At 34.6% G+C, this 16,213-nt stretch overlaps 1 protein-coding gene across 1 annotated transcript in view; it reads right to left on the bottom strand.

Annotated features, from left to right (window-relative positions):
* Nucleotides 1-2,609: 2,609 nt before the first annotated feature.
* The window catches only part of TEX29 (testis expressed 29), a 36,543-nt gene continuing 22,939 nt past the window's right edge, over nucleotides 2,610-16,213 (bottom strand). Inside the window, exons 4-6 of the mRNA XM_031958729.1 lie at nucleotides 8,035-8,104; nucleotides 5,834-5,946; nucleotides 2,610-2,771 (exon numbers count right to left, since the gene is read on the bottom strand). Coding sequence (XP_031814589.1) covers nucleotides 2,740-2,771; nucleotides 5,834-5,946; nucleotides 8,035-8,104 — 215 coding nt within the window. The 3' untranslated portion in view covers nucleotides 2,610-2,739. The remainder of the gene's footprint in view (nucleotides 2,772-5,833; nucleotides 5,947-8,034; nucleotides 8,105-16,213) is intronic.

The raw sequence follows: 16,213 nt of genomic DNA, 5'->3' as shown, positions 1-16,213 counted from the left end.
ATATATACACTCAGCTGGGTGTAGAAATCTATCTTATATAGGAAAATAGGAAGGGAAAGCAATAAGAAAAGGGAGATAGAACTGATACAAAGGAAGGAAGTTTGGGTTAGGTAAAACTCAGACGCAAAACTCTTTTGAAAATGGACAAAGGTAAAAGAGAATAGGATAAACAGGGGAAAATAAAGTGGATGGAAATATATTGTTGGTAATCAGTAATAAAAAAAATTATAATGAATTTTTCTGATAAAGTTTTCTATATGTTCAGAAATGAAGTCTGAGTTATATTTATAGAAATGAGAGCCATTCCTCAATTGATAAATAATCAAAGGATAATCAAAGTTATCTGTAGTCAGATAAAAAAAATGATTTAAATCACTATTGATCAGAGAAATATAAAATAAAACAACTCTGAGCTACTATCTCACCATAAAAAGGGAAATTACAAATGTTGCAGAGGAGGTGGGAAAATTAAAATACTAATGCACTACTGGTGAAGTTCTATACTGATTCGACCATTTTGGAGGGCAATTTGTAATTATGCCTAAAGAGCTATAAAATCCCCTTTGACCAAGCAATATCACTACTAGATCTGTATCCCAAAGAAATACAAAACAAAAAGGAGGACACTTATGTGTACAAAATTATTTATAGCAACTCTTTTAGTTGTGGCAAAAAATTGGAAACTGAGGGGATGCCCATCCATTGGGGAATGTCTGAACAAGTTGTTGCATATGATTTTGTCAGAATATTATTGTGCTCTAAGAAGTGATGAACAGGATGCTCTCAGAAAAACATGGAAATACATAAACTGATAACGAAGTTAAATGAGAAGAACAAGAGAATATTATACACAGTAATAGTAAAAATATGATTATCTACTATTGAAAAACTTAGCTGTTCTCACCAATACAGTGATCAAAAACAATACTATAGCTCTTACAATGAAAGGTCCTGTCCATCTTCAGAGAAAGAACTGATAAGAGCATGAATTCAGATCAAAGACACTTTTTCTTTATTTTTCTTTGTTTTTTTTTTATCAGTTTTCTCTTTCATAGGATTACTTACAGAGAAATGTGTTTTGCATGATTGTACATATATAAACCATGTCAAATTGCTTGCTTTCTCAGAAGGGGAAAGAGGATGGAGGGAAATAAGACATGATTTTATTTCTTTCATGTTAATAACCACTTGTTGCATTAGGAATAAAGTTTTCCCTTCTTATTTACTCATTCAGAAACCAGCCCCTATAGGTTGTTCAGTCAGTCTCTAAAGGACATTACTGATGGATGATTGCCCACATCTTCTAGTTACATGCTTCTTGCTCTTGGGTGATTCCCCACCATACTAGAAGATGTTACAAACAGAATTCAGTTTAGGAAAGATCTTGCCATTAGGAAATGAGTCGCTGTTCTTGGAACCTTCCAATACAATTTAGAGTGACCAAGCTTATAAAGTAGAAAACCAATCAGGATTGTTGTTTGTCCTTCATTCTTGAAGAAAAATCATACCATCAGGAAGGTGATGACATGACATGCAAGCGGACTGGATCTAAGTAAGGGAAGGTTTTGCAGTTACTAATCTCACTTTCTCCTACAGAACTTTCTGGGACCACTGGCAAGAAAGAAATCAGGATCACTAAAAGCAGCCCAAATGCAGGAGGAGGAGGAGTTGGTCTTTTTAAGCTAAGGTCTTTTCCTGGTCTTGGTTTGATTTGAGGCAATTATTATTATGATTAAAGCTGTGGTGGTTTATCCTTTGTTCTTGAAAAGGACAATGGCTTCAGGAAGATAATGCCAGGCCTTGCAAATGGATTGGATTTAAGACCACCACCAAGATCTCCCACTGCATTGGGGGCCATCTCCAGTAGTCCTGACCTATGTCTTGCCACTAGATCCAGATGACTCATGAAGAGAAAGTGAAGCTGCTTATTTTGCACAGCCCTCTCTCACTTATATTCAATATATTTGCAAGTTATGACATCACCTTCCTGATATTATAGTCCTCTTAAAACCAACCAGAATAGTCCAGATAGAGATGGATTGTTTTGTCCAGTTTACTAGAAATAGCTGAGATTCATGATCAGGTCATATTCTCAACAGGAGCTGAAGACTTTTTGACCATGTCCTCATTAATATGTCTACCCCTCATTTACTGTTAATTAGAGTTTCAATCTCAGGTATACCCCTTTTTCCAAAGATTTATTAAGCATTCAATGTTCAGGGAGAATGGGGTCTTTATGGGAGAAAACCACTGATTTCAATCTATTAACTATTAGTTAGCCATAATTAATAAATTGTTAAGTACCCAGAAATTCTCTCTCAGACTTTTCATTTGTCACACACAGTCCCAGACACACAATAAGCACTTGATATTTTTTTCATTTCTCTTTTTCTCCTTCCCTTTCATTCTCTGTTTCCCTCTTCCTTTTTGCCTCCCTCTTTCTTCCCTCTCCCTTTCCCTTTTCCTTTCCCCATTCTTCTCTCTCTTCTTTTCCCTTTCTTTCTCTTTCTCCATCTCTTTCCCTTTCCCTTTTTTTATTCCCTCCTGGCACAACAAATATATACATAGAATTGAATAAGAAAATGCAACACAGAAAGCACTTCAGAAAATATCATTTGTATTCTTTATCCAGATGAAATGGAAGCTTCATCATATAAAATAACGGAACCTGAGCTGCCCAAGAAATTGTTCCTTAACCATCGCTACTGGTTATTTCCTCCTTGATTTTATCATGTTTCTTTATTCCAACCCTTCTTCATTAATCGGCATAACTAGATGACGACAAAAAAGAAGGAAAGGCAATTTTCAATCACAATAATCAGCAAATCAAGATATCACAAAGTCTAAGAAATATCTCTATATGCCAAAAGGCAGGCAAATATTTCATTAACCAAGTAATTATATGATCAGTGCTATTGAGAAACCTGATGGATCTTAGTCCAAACCTGGAATATCACCACTTTTTTTTGTGAAATCTGATTAGGTTCTTTTTTCCTTATCTATTATCCTCCCCCACTGAGACATAATCCTATATGAGCTAGGGCAATGGTGACAAAAGATTTAGGTGGTGGTTGCTTTTTAATTGGGATCATTAAGCCAACTAATTTCTTTCATTTCTCTCAATTTCTTTCACTCTCATTTCTTTCAATCACTGCTACCTGTATAACAATTTGTAAAAGTTTTCCTGTGAGTATGTGATAGACTCAAGTATTTAGGGTACAGGAGAAATGTCAGATCATGTTTATTGTCCTTATATTAACAAAGACCTTGGTCCAGTAAACTGTAGAACAGATGTAAAAATAGCTGCAGTAAAATAAACCTTTTTTAGTTAGTGATTTAAAGTTTGCAAAGTACCTTATAGATAAGAGTTAAGTACCTTGTCCAGAATCATACAGATAGTAAATATCTATAAGACCAGATTTGAAAATAGGTTTCCCTAACTCCAGATAGCACTTCACCCATTCAACAACCTAGCTGCCTCTAGAAGGGGACATTATAAATATAATTCCCTTTTTATAGAAGAGGAAATTGTATTTATAGAGTTTGTATTTTTTTTCCCCAGGATCACTTAGTGTCAATAATAAGATTTGAACATAGGCCTTCCTGGACTCTATCTGCTAGTCAATAAGAATGCCTTTGCTTAAGACACCAAGATTATATTGGGATGCTTCTGACACTGTATCCCAAAGGGTCATGATTCCTTAATTGGGACAGAGCTATTTGATGGGAACCATGATCTGCAAGTCAAGGACTTAGTATTTCATGGTTGACTGGAGGTTAAAAAAAAAGAAAGAAAGAAAGAAAGGTATTATATTAGGCCGGCTAAAGATCAAATTAGGAAGTAGAGATAGAGAGGAAGGAGCCAAGGTCATGAACATCCACAGAATGCAAGTGATTCCTATCCACCATGCCTCTGCCAACCTTTGATTGTAATTATAAAGAATCCCCTCCCACCTCTCCTGGCAGGTCCAGAAGCAGAGTTTAAAACAGGTAATTTTAGAAGTCATCTACTGCTAATCCATTGATAATGGTAAAGTCAAAGCCCAGAGTCAAAAGCAGCATACAGGGTGAGAGCATGGTATGGTCAGTAGCTTCCCTAGAAAATGCCATGAATTACCACAGTAACATCAAGAAAAGAAAGATTTATGCTAAGCCATGGAACTACATGATTTTCTCTCCAAACAGAGAATAGTAGAGAAATCTTCTGCTACCATACTGCTACTATTGCCATTATCCTCTGTTGCTAGTAATTAAAATATTTTACTTTTCTTACTGCAAGAAGTCAACAGCTAGAGGGAGGAAAGCATTTTTAGTAGATGGGGACAGAGATAATGAATGAGATTTTGAATCCTGAAGTAACAGTAAAGGTGAAATTTCCCAATCACTATAAGAAACTGCTCCCCACATGTTTAACCAGCTCATTGATGACAAAAACATAGAATCAAATGAGATAAAACTGTAAAGGAATTTGCAAACCTTAAAGTTTTAAATAAATGTCAGTCATTATTATTTCTAAGATATAAGGATACAAAAGAAAATTATGCCAGATGAAATATATAAGTGCAATACACTTCTAAGGAAATATATTCTCCTATAGAGACACTATTAAATTAGTGAAAGTTGTCAAAATTCCCTCCTTAAAATTGTTTTGTATGCACCAGTCACAGACATTTCTGGAAATCCATTTAAGCCCAGTATCCCTCAAAAATATAATTCAATATATTTTGGTAATAGAATTTGTTTTACTTAAAAGTTCCTGAACATAAGGAAGTTTTCAGGTCTTTGTTAATGAAGTTTTCATTTGAACTTAAGCTATATATAATGACTTATGTCATTTGTGTGTTTTCATCCTCATTAAAAAAAAAAAAAAAAAAAAAACCATGGAGGAGGAAAGATGAAGGGTTTGTTTTCCTCATGGTATTTGTCCCTTTGACAAGTCACTGGGGTTAAACGAGCAAAAAATCCTTTCAAGGCCTTCAAATAATTCTTAAATAGATATGAAAAACCCATTTACTCAAAGTCAAATGAATAATACTTAATTACTCCACAGCATTCATTGTACTTGTTAACCACACTAATAAATCCAGCAAGAAAGTCTTTAAGACTTTCTTAAAACCAAGGAGAGTTGTTGTTGTTGTTGTTGTTGTTTTTTTAAACAGCAACACTGGAAGGAAAGGGTCAATTTCTGTTAAAAGGAAATGTGAGAAGGAATTGTACAAAAACTAGTATTTGTTGCTTTGCTTTTCTACCTACTATTTCACTTCTGATCAAAATTACAACTCAGTGGAAAAATGTAAAGGCGTTTCAAGCATTGGAGAGGGACTTGAGCAATACAGCCAGTAAGGACCTTATGAACACTGAAATTCTAGGTCTCTATGATTTATATGTGGTTGACTTTAGTACCTTCTTCAGCCATCTCATGATTTGGTTTCTCACTAGTATTTGTCAGTTTTTTCTTCTCTTCATTCAGTTAGTCATATATATATATATATATATGTTGGCATCAAAAAGATTTTTACAGCAAAGGATAGAAGAGAAATATATAAAAGTTAAGTAGTACCTTTTAAAATCAAAGACTATGAATTTAGGAGAGGGAAATATCAATTAGGTTAGCTAAACTAATAAACAGAATCACCATGTTTGTTTAAAGACCCATACGTCTATTGGACTGTTCTTTCATCTATTTCATTTCTGATCATGGTGTCTATCACTCATAGGCAGTATTGTAATAAAGATTCATGTTTTGGGAAGGGATTTGAGATATATTACCTTTCAGAAGGTAAGGAACTTTCAGAACTGAGATTCTAGAACTCTATATAAAGTAATTTAGTACCTTCTTCATCAGATACCTCACGATTCACTGGGATAATCTTAGGTCTCAAATTGTTCTTCTTTTGATGTGATCCATACTTTTGAGTTGTTTTTTTATTTCTTCCCTGTACAACACTGACAAAAATAGCATTAAACTAAAGAGTATTTGAATTTCAATCAGAGAAATCAAATATCAGTAATCTTGGGTTACCAATACATCCCCTCATTTAATCATTAAATAATGAGACATTAACTCTGTGATGTAGAATTTTTTGTACCAATAAATAAATAAAATGACCTTTTTTTCTCATTAGAATCTTTAAACCATCAGAGTAATGCCAACAGCATGATGTAATGGAAAGGTCACTAGATTGAGAATCAAAAGAATTGACTTCCAGTTTCAATTTTGCTACAAATTTTATTCAATTAAATTTAACAAATGATCAGATTAATACCCCTGTCCCAAAAGAATTAAGTGCTACACTGAGCCAGGCACTGTTACAATATAAAACATTAATGAAACAATCCCTGAGTTCAGAGAGCTTATATTCTATAGAATGTAACATGCATTTATTAAATGCTTACTTTATATTCGACATAGGAACTAGGGTCCGATAACAAAAAAAAAAAAAACAGTTCTTGCATAAGTCACATAACATCCCTTGGCTTCTTTTCATTATTCTATTAAATGAGATTGAACTAAAGATTTGGTACAGTTCTAAAATGCTATGACAACTAACTGTGAATTTATTACAATTTAAAACAGTTATGCAACAATAGAAATCTAGACACATGGCTTCTTGGGAAAACAAAATTGCATACTACTTGCCTTCTCCTATCTCTTTTATATCTTCTTACACTCCAACAGAATAGTAAGGAAATGCAAGGATCAGGGATAGTAGACCAATTAGCTGAAATTACTTATGCTAGCAAGGTTTGGAATCATAGCACTACATAGGCTAGGAATCCAATCCATAGAATTCATCTACCTCCAATCATCCAATCATCTCATTCCACAGACATTGAAAAAATGGCAGTAAGAGATTAAGATAAATCCTAATTAATGGCAGAATTGGGGCTGGAATTCAAATGCCCTTAACAATCCAGTTTTCTTTTCACCATACGACCTCGTTTCTGATATCACTAAGAACAAAGTGCTTAGGAATATGACAAGACTAGATAGGATGCTTGGTATAGGTTTTAAGACTTTTTCCTTCTCAAATGAGCAAGAGCTGACATTTGGACATAACTGTGTAGTCAGACCAAAATGTAAATGCAGCCCATTCAAAGGGTCTGTATCTGGTCAAAAAGCCCTGAACTCCTTTTAGTAACAAAATGCCTTCCCTGAATATCATATTGCACATAATAAACAATGTGCCTTACAAAGAGTAGGTGTGTAGTGAATATTTATTGCCTCAATAAGTAGTTGGTAAGAGGTTTAGTGCAGGGCAAGAGAGAGTACTGCCAAATTTGGGAGATTTCTTCCATTTTGGTCCAGCACTTCTTCAGGTTCATAATTCCATGATTTATGAGTGAATATTCTGAAGCATCATCAGCATCACTAATCCCTCCCCTTCTCTTGTCACTCTGTCTTCATTGCCATCCTATTCCATGTAACAATTAAGTTCATTAAAAGAGAAAAAAATTCAATTTTAGAATGAGATCTGAAAGAGGAGAAAAGGTAGCAGACCAAAGGCAAGGTCAGGCAGCCAGATGGCTGGCGAGAGCTGTGTGACAAGCTGGAGCCACAGTCACTAAGAGGGCATTAGGCACTCAGCAGCATTGGGCAAAAGCACTTAGTTGTTTGCAAATGGACTATTAGCAGAGCTGGGACAATAAGACTGAATGGGAGTTGTGGTTACTTCTGTTGACTTAAGACAGGCTTTTCTTACCATAGCATCTAATTAAATTTGGCTCAATGCTATAACTGGTCAAGATTTACTTGGAGATTTACTTTCTCCAAGAGAACAAGCCTGGACAGCGAGCTGAACAATGGCAAAATTCCTGCAAAAGTCAAGAAAAGTGAGTGAGCCGCTCCTTCCACATTGTAAAATCAAAAGTATTGTGGGAAGGAGAGGATGGGTCAGCAGGAGAAATGGGGTTACAGAAGGCAGGGGAATCATAAGATCACTAAGTCAGAGGGGAAGTCATCACTCCCAATCATTTCGTTATGTTACAAATCCTAAATATAACTTTGAAAAAATGCTTTAAAAACAAACTGACCTGTATATTACATAGATAATGAAGAGTCCCATGATGATGATTATCGAGGCAGTAAATCCTTGAACATAAGCTGGAAAATAATTTCAATTTATCACCATCCCAAATAGGAAAATCAATCTTCAAACAGAACTGGGTATCCTAGTGTCTCACATTGTCATTCCAATTCCCACAATGTTTTCTGTAATGCTTTTATTTTGATTCTCATCTGATCTAGGTAGTGTAGAAATAAACTTGGAAATAGGAAGATCTGAGTTCCATTTCTAACTCAGACAGTTATTAGCTATGTATTCCTGAGGCAAATAACTGAACCTCTCAGCCTGTTTTCTCATCTGTACAATGGGAATAATACCTACCTCCCTGGGTACTATTAAATGCAATAACATAAAGCAATTTATAAACCTTAAAATTCTATGCAAACTCTGGTTATTATTATTATTATAGGCTAGTTTTAACCTTCTTGTGAAAAAAAATATATTTATATAGTTTTGTTTTCACAGTTGAAAATCTCCAAGTAAATCTTGACCAGTTATAGCATTGAGCCAAATTTAATTAGATGCTATGGTAAGAAAAGCCTGTCTTAAGTCAACAGAAGTAACCACAAATCCTGGTTAACTACAAATGATGTGGGTGCTTATCCCGGCCAAGCTAAATTTTCAATTGAGCATGCTTAAAAAGCCTCATGTATATTAACTTCTCCTTCCTTAAAGAGGAACCAAATGCATTTTTGAACATGTGATGATGTGGCAAGGAGAAGGGGAGAACATGAAAACATATCAAGGGGTGTATATAGGAATGTAATGAAATGTTACACCTCTGAAGGGTCTCCTCCAATGGAAATTGAGGAGGAGGAGAAAGAGGAAGAGGAGTTAGCACGGGATTACAGAATATAACGGCTAGCTCTGATATCTCTGAAGTGTATGAGCTCATCTGGAGTTTTCACACCTGCTTCTTGCAGGAATATATTAAAAATTTTAACTGCTTTGCTTATCCTGAGTCTGTTCATTCACTGTACTCTTTTTGGGGTTCAGGATATTGTTTACATTTTCAATTAAATATCTTTGGAAAACTTACTTTTTTCCATTGACTTTCAGTAATTATTTAAACCTTTAAGTCAAATAAAGATGAAGGAACAATTAAAGACCTTAGCCAATAGTGGCTTACAGCAAAGCTTCTTAAATCATGGGTCACAATCCCACAATCAGTAACTGAAGGTGAGGTTCACAAAAAACTGGGCAATAGTAAAAGGTTTCTGAATGCAATGGCCCAAAATTAATTCAAAATCAAAGATGTAATGAATCCAAAGTGTTTCTGGCAGTGCTTGACCATGTTGCATCATGCAGCTTTACTGCAACCTTGGTTCTGAGCATTCAGCATGCTCACTTTGCCTCATGCACACACCAACATTTCCAGAAACACCTCAAATCAGATTGGAGACAGGGTCATGTAAAAATTTCTCAGGTAAAAAGGAGTCATGAATGGAAAAGGTTTAAAAAGCCCTGACCTAGAGTTCATTTAATGACCCCCCCCACTGGCAGGGTAAATGACTTCCTTCCTCATCTCTATTGTCACTATTTGCCTTTAAGCAAGTTGTTCCCTTGACTTTATCCCTCTCCCAAACGCTACAGCTTCCCTCTGGCTCTTCAACATGCAATTAAGCTTCCCCTAAAATAAGACAGTACCCTCAGACTATCTTTCTCGCAGGTTATTGTGAGGAAAGCACTTTCACAAACCTTAAAACATGCCATTTATAGCAGAGGAGGATATTATTTGTTTGATGTAGGTTGAACCTAAAATAAAATATTTTTTTTTTCTGAACAGATAAATTCTATTTTGAATGATTTTTCTCTACTCATCAGTAAGGTCCACAATCCTAAAACAAAACCGTGATCATATCTTAGAACACATAGCACTCAACACTGGGAAGGGAGCCTAAAGGATTCATGTAAGGGTTGGATTAAGGTTGGATTAAAAGACCTCAGTCTCTTCCAACTCTACAATTTTATGATTCTATGGTTCCATATAAAAATTGGAAAACAAACACTTGAACATAGGTCACTTACCAAATGGTGTAGTATAAACCTGGATTGGACGATAAGAGCAGCTCAAAACCTTAAATTCTGCTTCCTTTCTCTTTGATACTCTATGCTAATTTTATATGTTCTTATGATTTCAAGTTCTTATGCAAGTTTTGATTAAGGCATGATACAATCAATGCTCATTTCAAACCAGTCAATTTAAAAATTTGGTGAAAGGTTTTCATAACATGGAATTACACACGCTGTGAATTCATGATACCCTGTCACTGCATATTATGACTTATACAGCACAAAGGTTGGTTCCCAACCTTGAATAATAGAAACATTAAAGAAAAGAATTTGAGGGTATATTAGCAAACCCTTCAACCAAGAGCCTGCTACCCAGGCTTCTCCTACAAATGGATTGGCCATTAAAAAAAGGTGTTTCTACACATAAACCATATAATAAAACCAGGCTGATGTAGAGAAAATTAACATTAATTTTGTATAAGAATTACAAGAACTAAAAACACAAAAACAAAAATAAAAACAAAAATCTGGTCTTCCTGGCCCAATACTGAATACATTAAAGAAGTGAGTTGGGGTCTTGTTATTGTTGTTTTTGTTCCTATACTCCTAAAAGTCCCCTTAACCATGACCCTAGGAGGAGAAAAACATTCCTATTTGGCAAAATGACTAAGTAAACTTCTGTTTAAAAGTGTGCACTGTAATCTAACAGCATTTTCTATGTCTATGATATGTGCCAGCCATTACAAGTTGCCCATCTGTCCAAAATTCAAAATGATTTGCAGGGAAAGAGAACATCTATTTCCCCTGGGAGCTGATTTCAGACTCAAACAGTATTTGGTTATATTGCCATAGCAGTTAATATTACTTTGAACAGTTAAATTAGTTCTAGAAATCAACTAAAGCTAAAGAGAATAACATCCAGTAAATGGAAAGCATAACCGTAACTTCATTATGGAAAGGAAGTGGCCTGGGTTTTAAGCATCTGCTGCTTTCCAAATATTGAAAGTTGTTTTGGCTAAAGAAAAAGAAAAAGAAAAAAAATCCAAAAACCAGAATGTATGGGTCCCAAAAAGAACATCCCATATTACCCTAGTTAACTCCAATTTGTGCTTTGGATTAAGTCTTATTAACATCATTTTGAAGCACAAATAATATAGCACATCATTTAACTGGCTTGTAAAAAGGTTCTTTAAATAGATCAGTCCCTTGGCTCTTGTGATTCCACATTAAAGTTGTATGTTACTCATATGGAAGTGAAAGAATAGGTTTTATCTGGAAGAAGCTGCCAATACATGTTCAATCTGATGCATGAGCTTATCTACAAAACCCAGATATAATTCCTCACTATTTAAATACTTTCATTCACACAGCAGTATGGTATAATTCCAATGATGAAACAACTGAATTTGGAGTCAGAGAACTTAAGTTCAAATCTCAGCTTTGCAGCTTACTAGCACCATATTCTCATATGCTCTCCTTAAGTCTTAAATTTCATCATATGTAAAAATGAGGGCTTCACAGATATAAAAAATCACATTATAAACAACTTGGAGTAGCAAAGAAGAAAATATCTCTTTGATCTATGTCTAGGGGAAGAATTCACAATCAGACAAGGGATAGAGACGATTTTTATTACATAAAATTGAAAAGATTTTGTACAAACTAAATCAATGTGATTGAAATTAGAAGGAAAACAGTTAACTGGGCAAATTTATTCAATAAAAGTTTCACATCCATATACAAATATAAAATAATGAATCATTCTCTAATAGATACAGGGTAAAAGTATGACGTAGTAGTTATCAAGGGAAGAAATCCAAGCAATAAAATCCAGGTGGGGAAAAAAAGTTTCATAAATTCAAACTAACACAGTTCTGAGGTTCTACATTAACCCCATCAGACAAAAAAAAATGAGTTGTTGGAAGGACTATGAGAAAACAGGCACACTGGTACACTTGGACATGTACTCCTTGTGTGACCCTGGGCAAGTCATTTACCCTGCTTTCTTTATCCATAAAATGAGCTAGACAGGGAAATGGCAAACCATTCCAGTATCTTTGCCAAGAAAATCCCAAATAGAGTCACGAACAATAGAACATGACTAAAATGACTGAATAACCTCAATATATTTTCCAAAGTAGGAAATATCTATTTTACAACTCAAGATTTTTCCTTTTACTTTTCAATATTTTCATATTTTAGCCTTTGCAGACCTTCAGCTTTTGCTAAAGTTTCACTGGGGCATCCCCCTTATGAATGTAAGGGAACATTATTAGCAACTGAAAATTAAGTAAGGAGCATAAGGATTTTCTAATCCAAAGTTAGATAAACCTTAGGATATAAACAATGAGTAGGAAACAAAGATTGGATAGCCAGGAAGATAGACAGACACATAAACAATAAACAATACTATAGGAACTACTTAGCTGACTGATTCTTCTATGTTCTAAAGAGCCTGGTCCCTGAGGTTAACGACTTTTTTATGAAGTACAAAAGCAGGTATGTTTTTAATTTGTCTTATGGGTATATAAGGGACCTACCTTTTTAAAAAGAGTAGACATTTAATCCTCTGGACACTAAACTAAATAAGAAATGGCATAGTCTATTCTTCTTATGTAGAGTCAAGATAAACTCCACAATTTCATGCCCAGGGCAGCCACATCTGGGTTAATAGAAATCATTGGGCTAGTGAAGCTCTATTAAGTATCAGTCACACTATACCATCAGGAAATAATGCCTGCCAGGGCTTGCATGCTATATCTTTAGTCATGGTAAAAAGAATATGAGCTTTTGAAAAAATGGACTATGTTTCCTCTCCCTGGAGGCCTGCCAGCCAAAGCTGGATGACCATCTATGGAAGAAGTTTCTTTTCAGGTGCAGTTTGTACTAGATGACCTCTGGGGTCCCTTCCAACACTAAGATTTTGTGATTTAAATTCAAGTATTCTTTATTTTAAGCACAATCTCTTTCTGTTATACCACACTACTTTTCAATGAAATGAGAAAAGGTACTTGTCCTTGAATATCTTATATTACAGTTGGAGAAAAAAGAAGAAAATTATCAAGATTTCATTTTAGTATGAGAAAAAAGATGAATATATGGCAAATTATTGCTATACAGAATGAGTATCTGAAAAGTACACCTATGACTTGAGGGAGACAGAGACCAAATGTCTACTTTAGCCCATAATTGGAAGAAGTGCTGATGTAATAATACCTGCAAGATTCCAGTTTTTCTTAATTATGGAAGACAGAGTTTTTTCCTTATCTATACAATTATTGAAATAGATAATAATTATAAAGCACTTAGCGCAGTGCCTAGCACATAGTAGGTGCTTAACAAATACTCGTTTCCTTCCTTTCTTATTCCACAAAAATCACTCATATTTCTTTGACTTGTTATAACTTTTCATAAGTTTCTAACATCCCATATACTCTAATTTCTAAGAAGGTTTTGAAGGTCTTTAGAGACTAATTATTAGGGCATACAAAGGAGAGAAAGAAACTCAAAATCTTAGGGAGAAAAAAAAACTCAGATTTTAATACCCCAAAAAGGCAGCCAAGAAAATCCTCAATAAGTACCAACCTATATAACTACTTTCCCATCCACATAAGAATCTTATTAAAGTAGTACACACATTTCAAGGACATATTTTATTAGGATACTGGAAAAAAAGATCCTTTTGCAAGTGATAATACACAGATGGTCACATATTTACCATTATACAATTGATTGAAAAGTAGAGAATATAAGATTCTATTATGTTTATTTTTTTTAAAGCAGTTGATTCAATAATAATAATAACTAAGATTTAAATAGTGCTTTAACATTTACAAAATAATTTAGGAATATACTATTTTATCCTCACAACAACCCTGGGAGGAGGGTTTTCTTATTATATCCATTTTATAGCTAAAGAAACTGAGGCAGAATGAGGCTAGTTGACTTGCCCAAGTTCACATAGTAATTAAATATTCAAAGTAGAATTTGAACTCATATTTTCCTGATTCCAGATCAATACTCTATACACCACACAACCTAGCTACTTAAAGGAAAAAAAATGCCTGCTTAAAGGCTCTCCTCCAAAGAGGTATTTCTCAAATGTATGGAAGAATTACATAAAGTCCTGTGAAAGCTACAGAGATGTTCATTGATCTAATCATTATCATTATCACCTGAGCTATAATTCGGAGACATATACTGGGCAAAGGAGTTTGCCTGTTATAAAAATACATCCAACCCATAGTTCAAGTTGAAGACTAATTGTATTGTTGGTAAAGCCCTCTAAATGCTCCTGACATTATGATAATAATGTTGAAAGTTATATTGATCCAACATCCCATTGTTCTCAACCCTATTTATCAAACTCATGGAGGAGGAGGCAGTAGCAAAGGAGACACCAAGTCTGCAGCTTTTTGTATTACCTGCTTTTTGTCATCTTCCTGCTTGTAAATGGACCCATTCTTGCTACTTTGGGAAGAACTGAGATGCAAGGGCCCAACCTTTTTGGCTGATGTGAATCTATCTGAATTGTCTTACAAGTTACCTTATTACCTATAAAGCTCTGAACCTTGAAACTATTGTGCATCTTCAGTGATTAGCCCATCAATGTGTTGCTACCTTAATGTTCTTATGATAAAAATCTTTTCTTTTTGTTCTGAGTTTTGTTTCTTTAATTGGGTCAAAAACCAAATGAATTTTTCCTTTCCACAATAATATATTTCAGGGCCCAAATTGCTGAAGAGCTTGCAGGGTCAAAACTATAATCACTCAAAAAATGTTCAAGCTAACAAAATAAGTGGATGAAAATACCTGTAGTCTTCTCCAGACTTTAATTTATGTTTAGATGAGCAAACTACAGAATTTATTGCTGTGCTTTTCAGTCATTGGGTCACATAAGCTAGTGAGTGTCTGAGGCCAGTTTTGAACTCAGGAAGATGAGTCTTTCTGACTCCAGGCCTTGCACTTCATCTACTGTATCACCCAGCTGCCATCCTCTAGAATTTAAGACACTGCAAAGGAACACTAAATTGGGACTACAACTGAACAGGAAAAGTAGTAATGACTGGATTGCCTTTGGAAAAATGACAACAATCATTTTAATGCATTTATTATTAAGTGAATATTATATATACTATGTAGAAGTGCTGAGGATATGAATATAAAAAGGAATGCAGTCTCTGCCTTCAAACAGCTTACATTCTAATAAGTAATGATAACACATATAAAAAGGATGAAGAAGAAGAGGAAGAGAATAATGACAGCTAATATTTAGATAGTGCTTATAATCTACCAGGAATTGTCCTCATTTTTATAAATTTTAATTAATTGATTGTTAGTGTTATTTACAATTATTATCTAATTTGATCCTTACAACAAACCTGAAAAGATAGGTGCTATTATCCCCATTTTAGAGATGAAAGACAAACAAGTCATATAGCTAGTTTCAATTTTGAACACAGGTCAAATTTGAACACAGCTCTTTCTAAGTTCAAGTCTGTTATTCTAGTCACTGTGCCAGAAAATATTTAACAATCAACTCTGAAAATGTGAGAAATATTTTTAAATTTAATCTCTGTTATTAACACTTTCTTGATTACTTTTGTCTACACAATAAACAAAACAGTAATTTTAAGCTCTAATTTTTGCATTTGCTGATTTCCATTCTCAGGAGCTAAAGTTTGCTGGCTCCATGATGTAAAGAAATGTTGGTGTGCAAGGGGCATTTTGGATGAGGAATTTATAAGGGTAGTAAGTAGAGCCAATGGGGCAAATGACTAATAACTGCATTATTCATTTGTATCATGGGAGGAAATACCAATATTAATGATATTGTAGACCAGTCTAAGCTTGGAGAAAATCATAAAATCATGGCACCCTGCCCCTGAGCTGGGAGGATATACATAAGCCATCTAGTCCAATCCTCTGCCCAAGAGATGAATCCTCACTACAATCTATTTGCAACTCATGATCACTTCACCCTTGCAAGAGTACTTCCAGTGACAGGGAACTCATGAGCTAGTCCGTCTCGTTTTATTTCTGGAAAGCTCTAATTCTTTGAACCGAAACCTGCCTCCATTTCATTTCTACCCATTTGTCCTAGTATTTTCATCTTGCTCCAGTTTATTAAAGTC

This window comes from Sarcophilus harrisii, chromosome 3 (assembly GCF_902635505.1).
Source record: "Sarcophilus harrisii chromosome 3, mSarHar1.11, whole genome shotgun sequence".
Lineage (NCBI taxonomy): Eukaryota > Metazoa > Chordata > Mammalia > Dasyuromorphia > Dasyuridae > Sarcophilus > Sarcophilus harrisii.
This window is presented reverse-complemented; position numbering and strand designations above follow the sequence as displayed.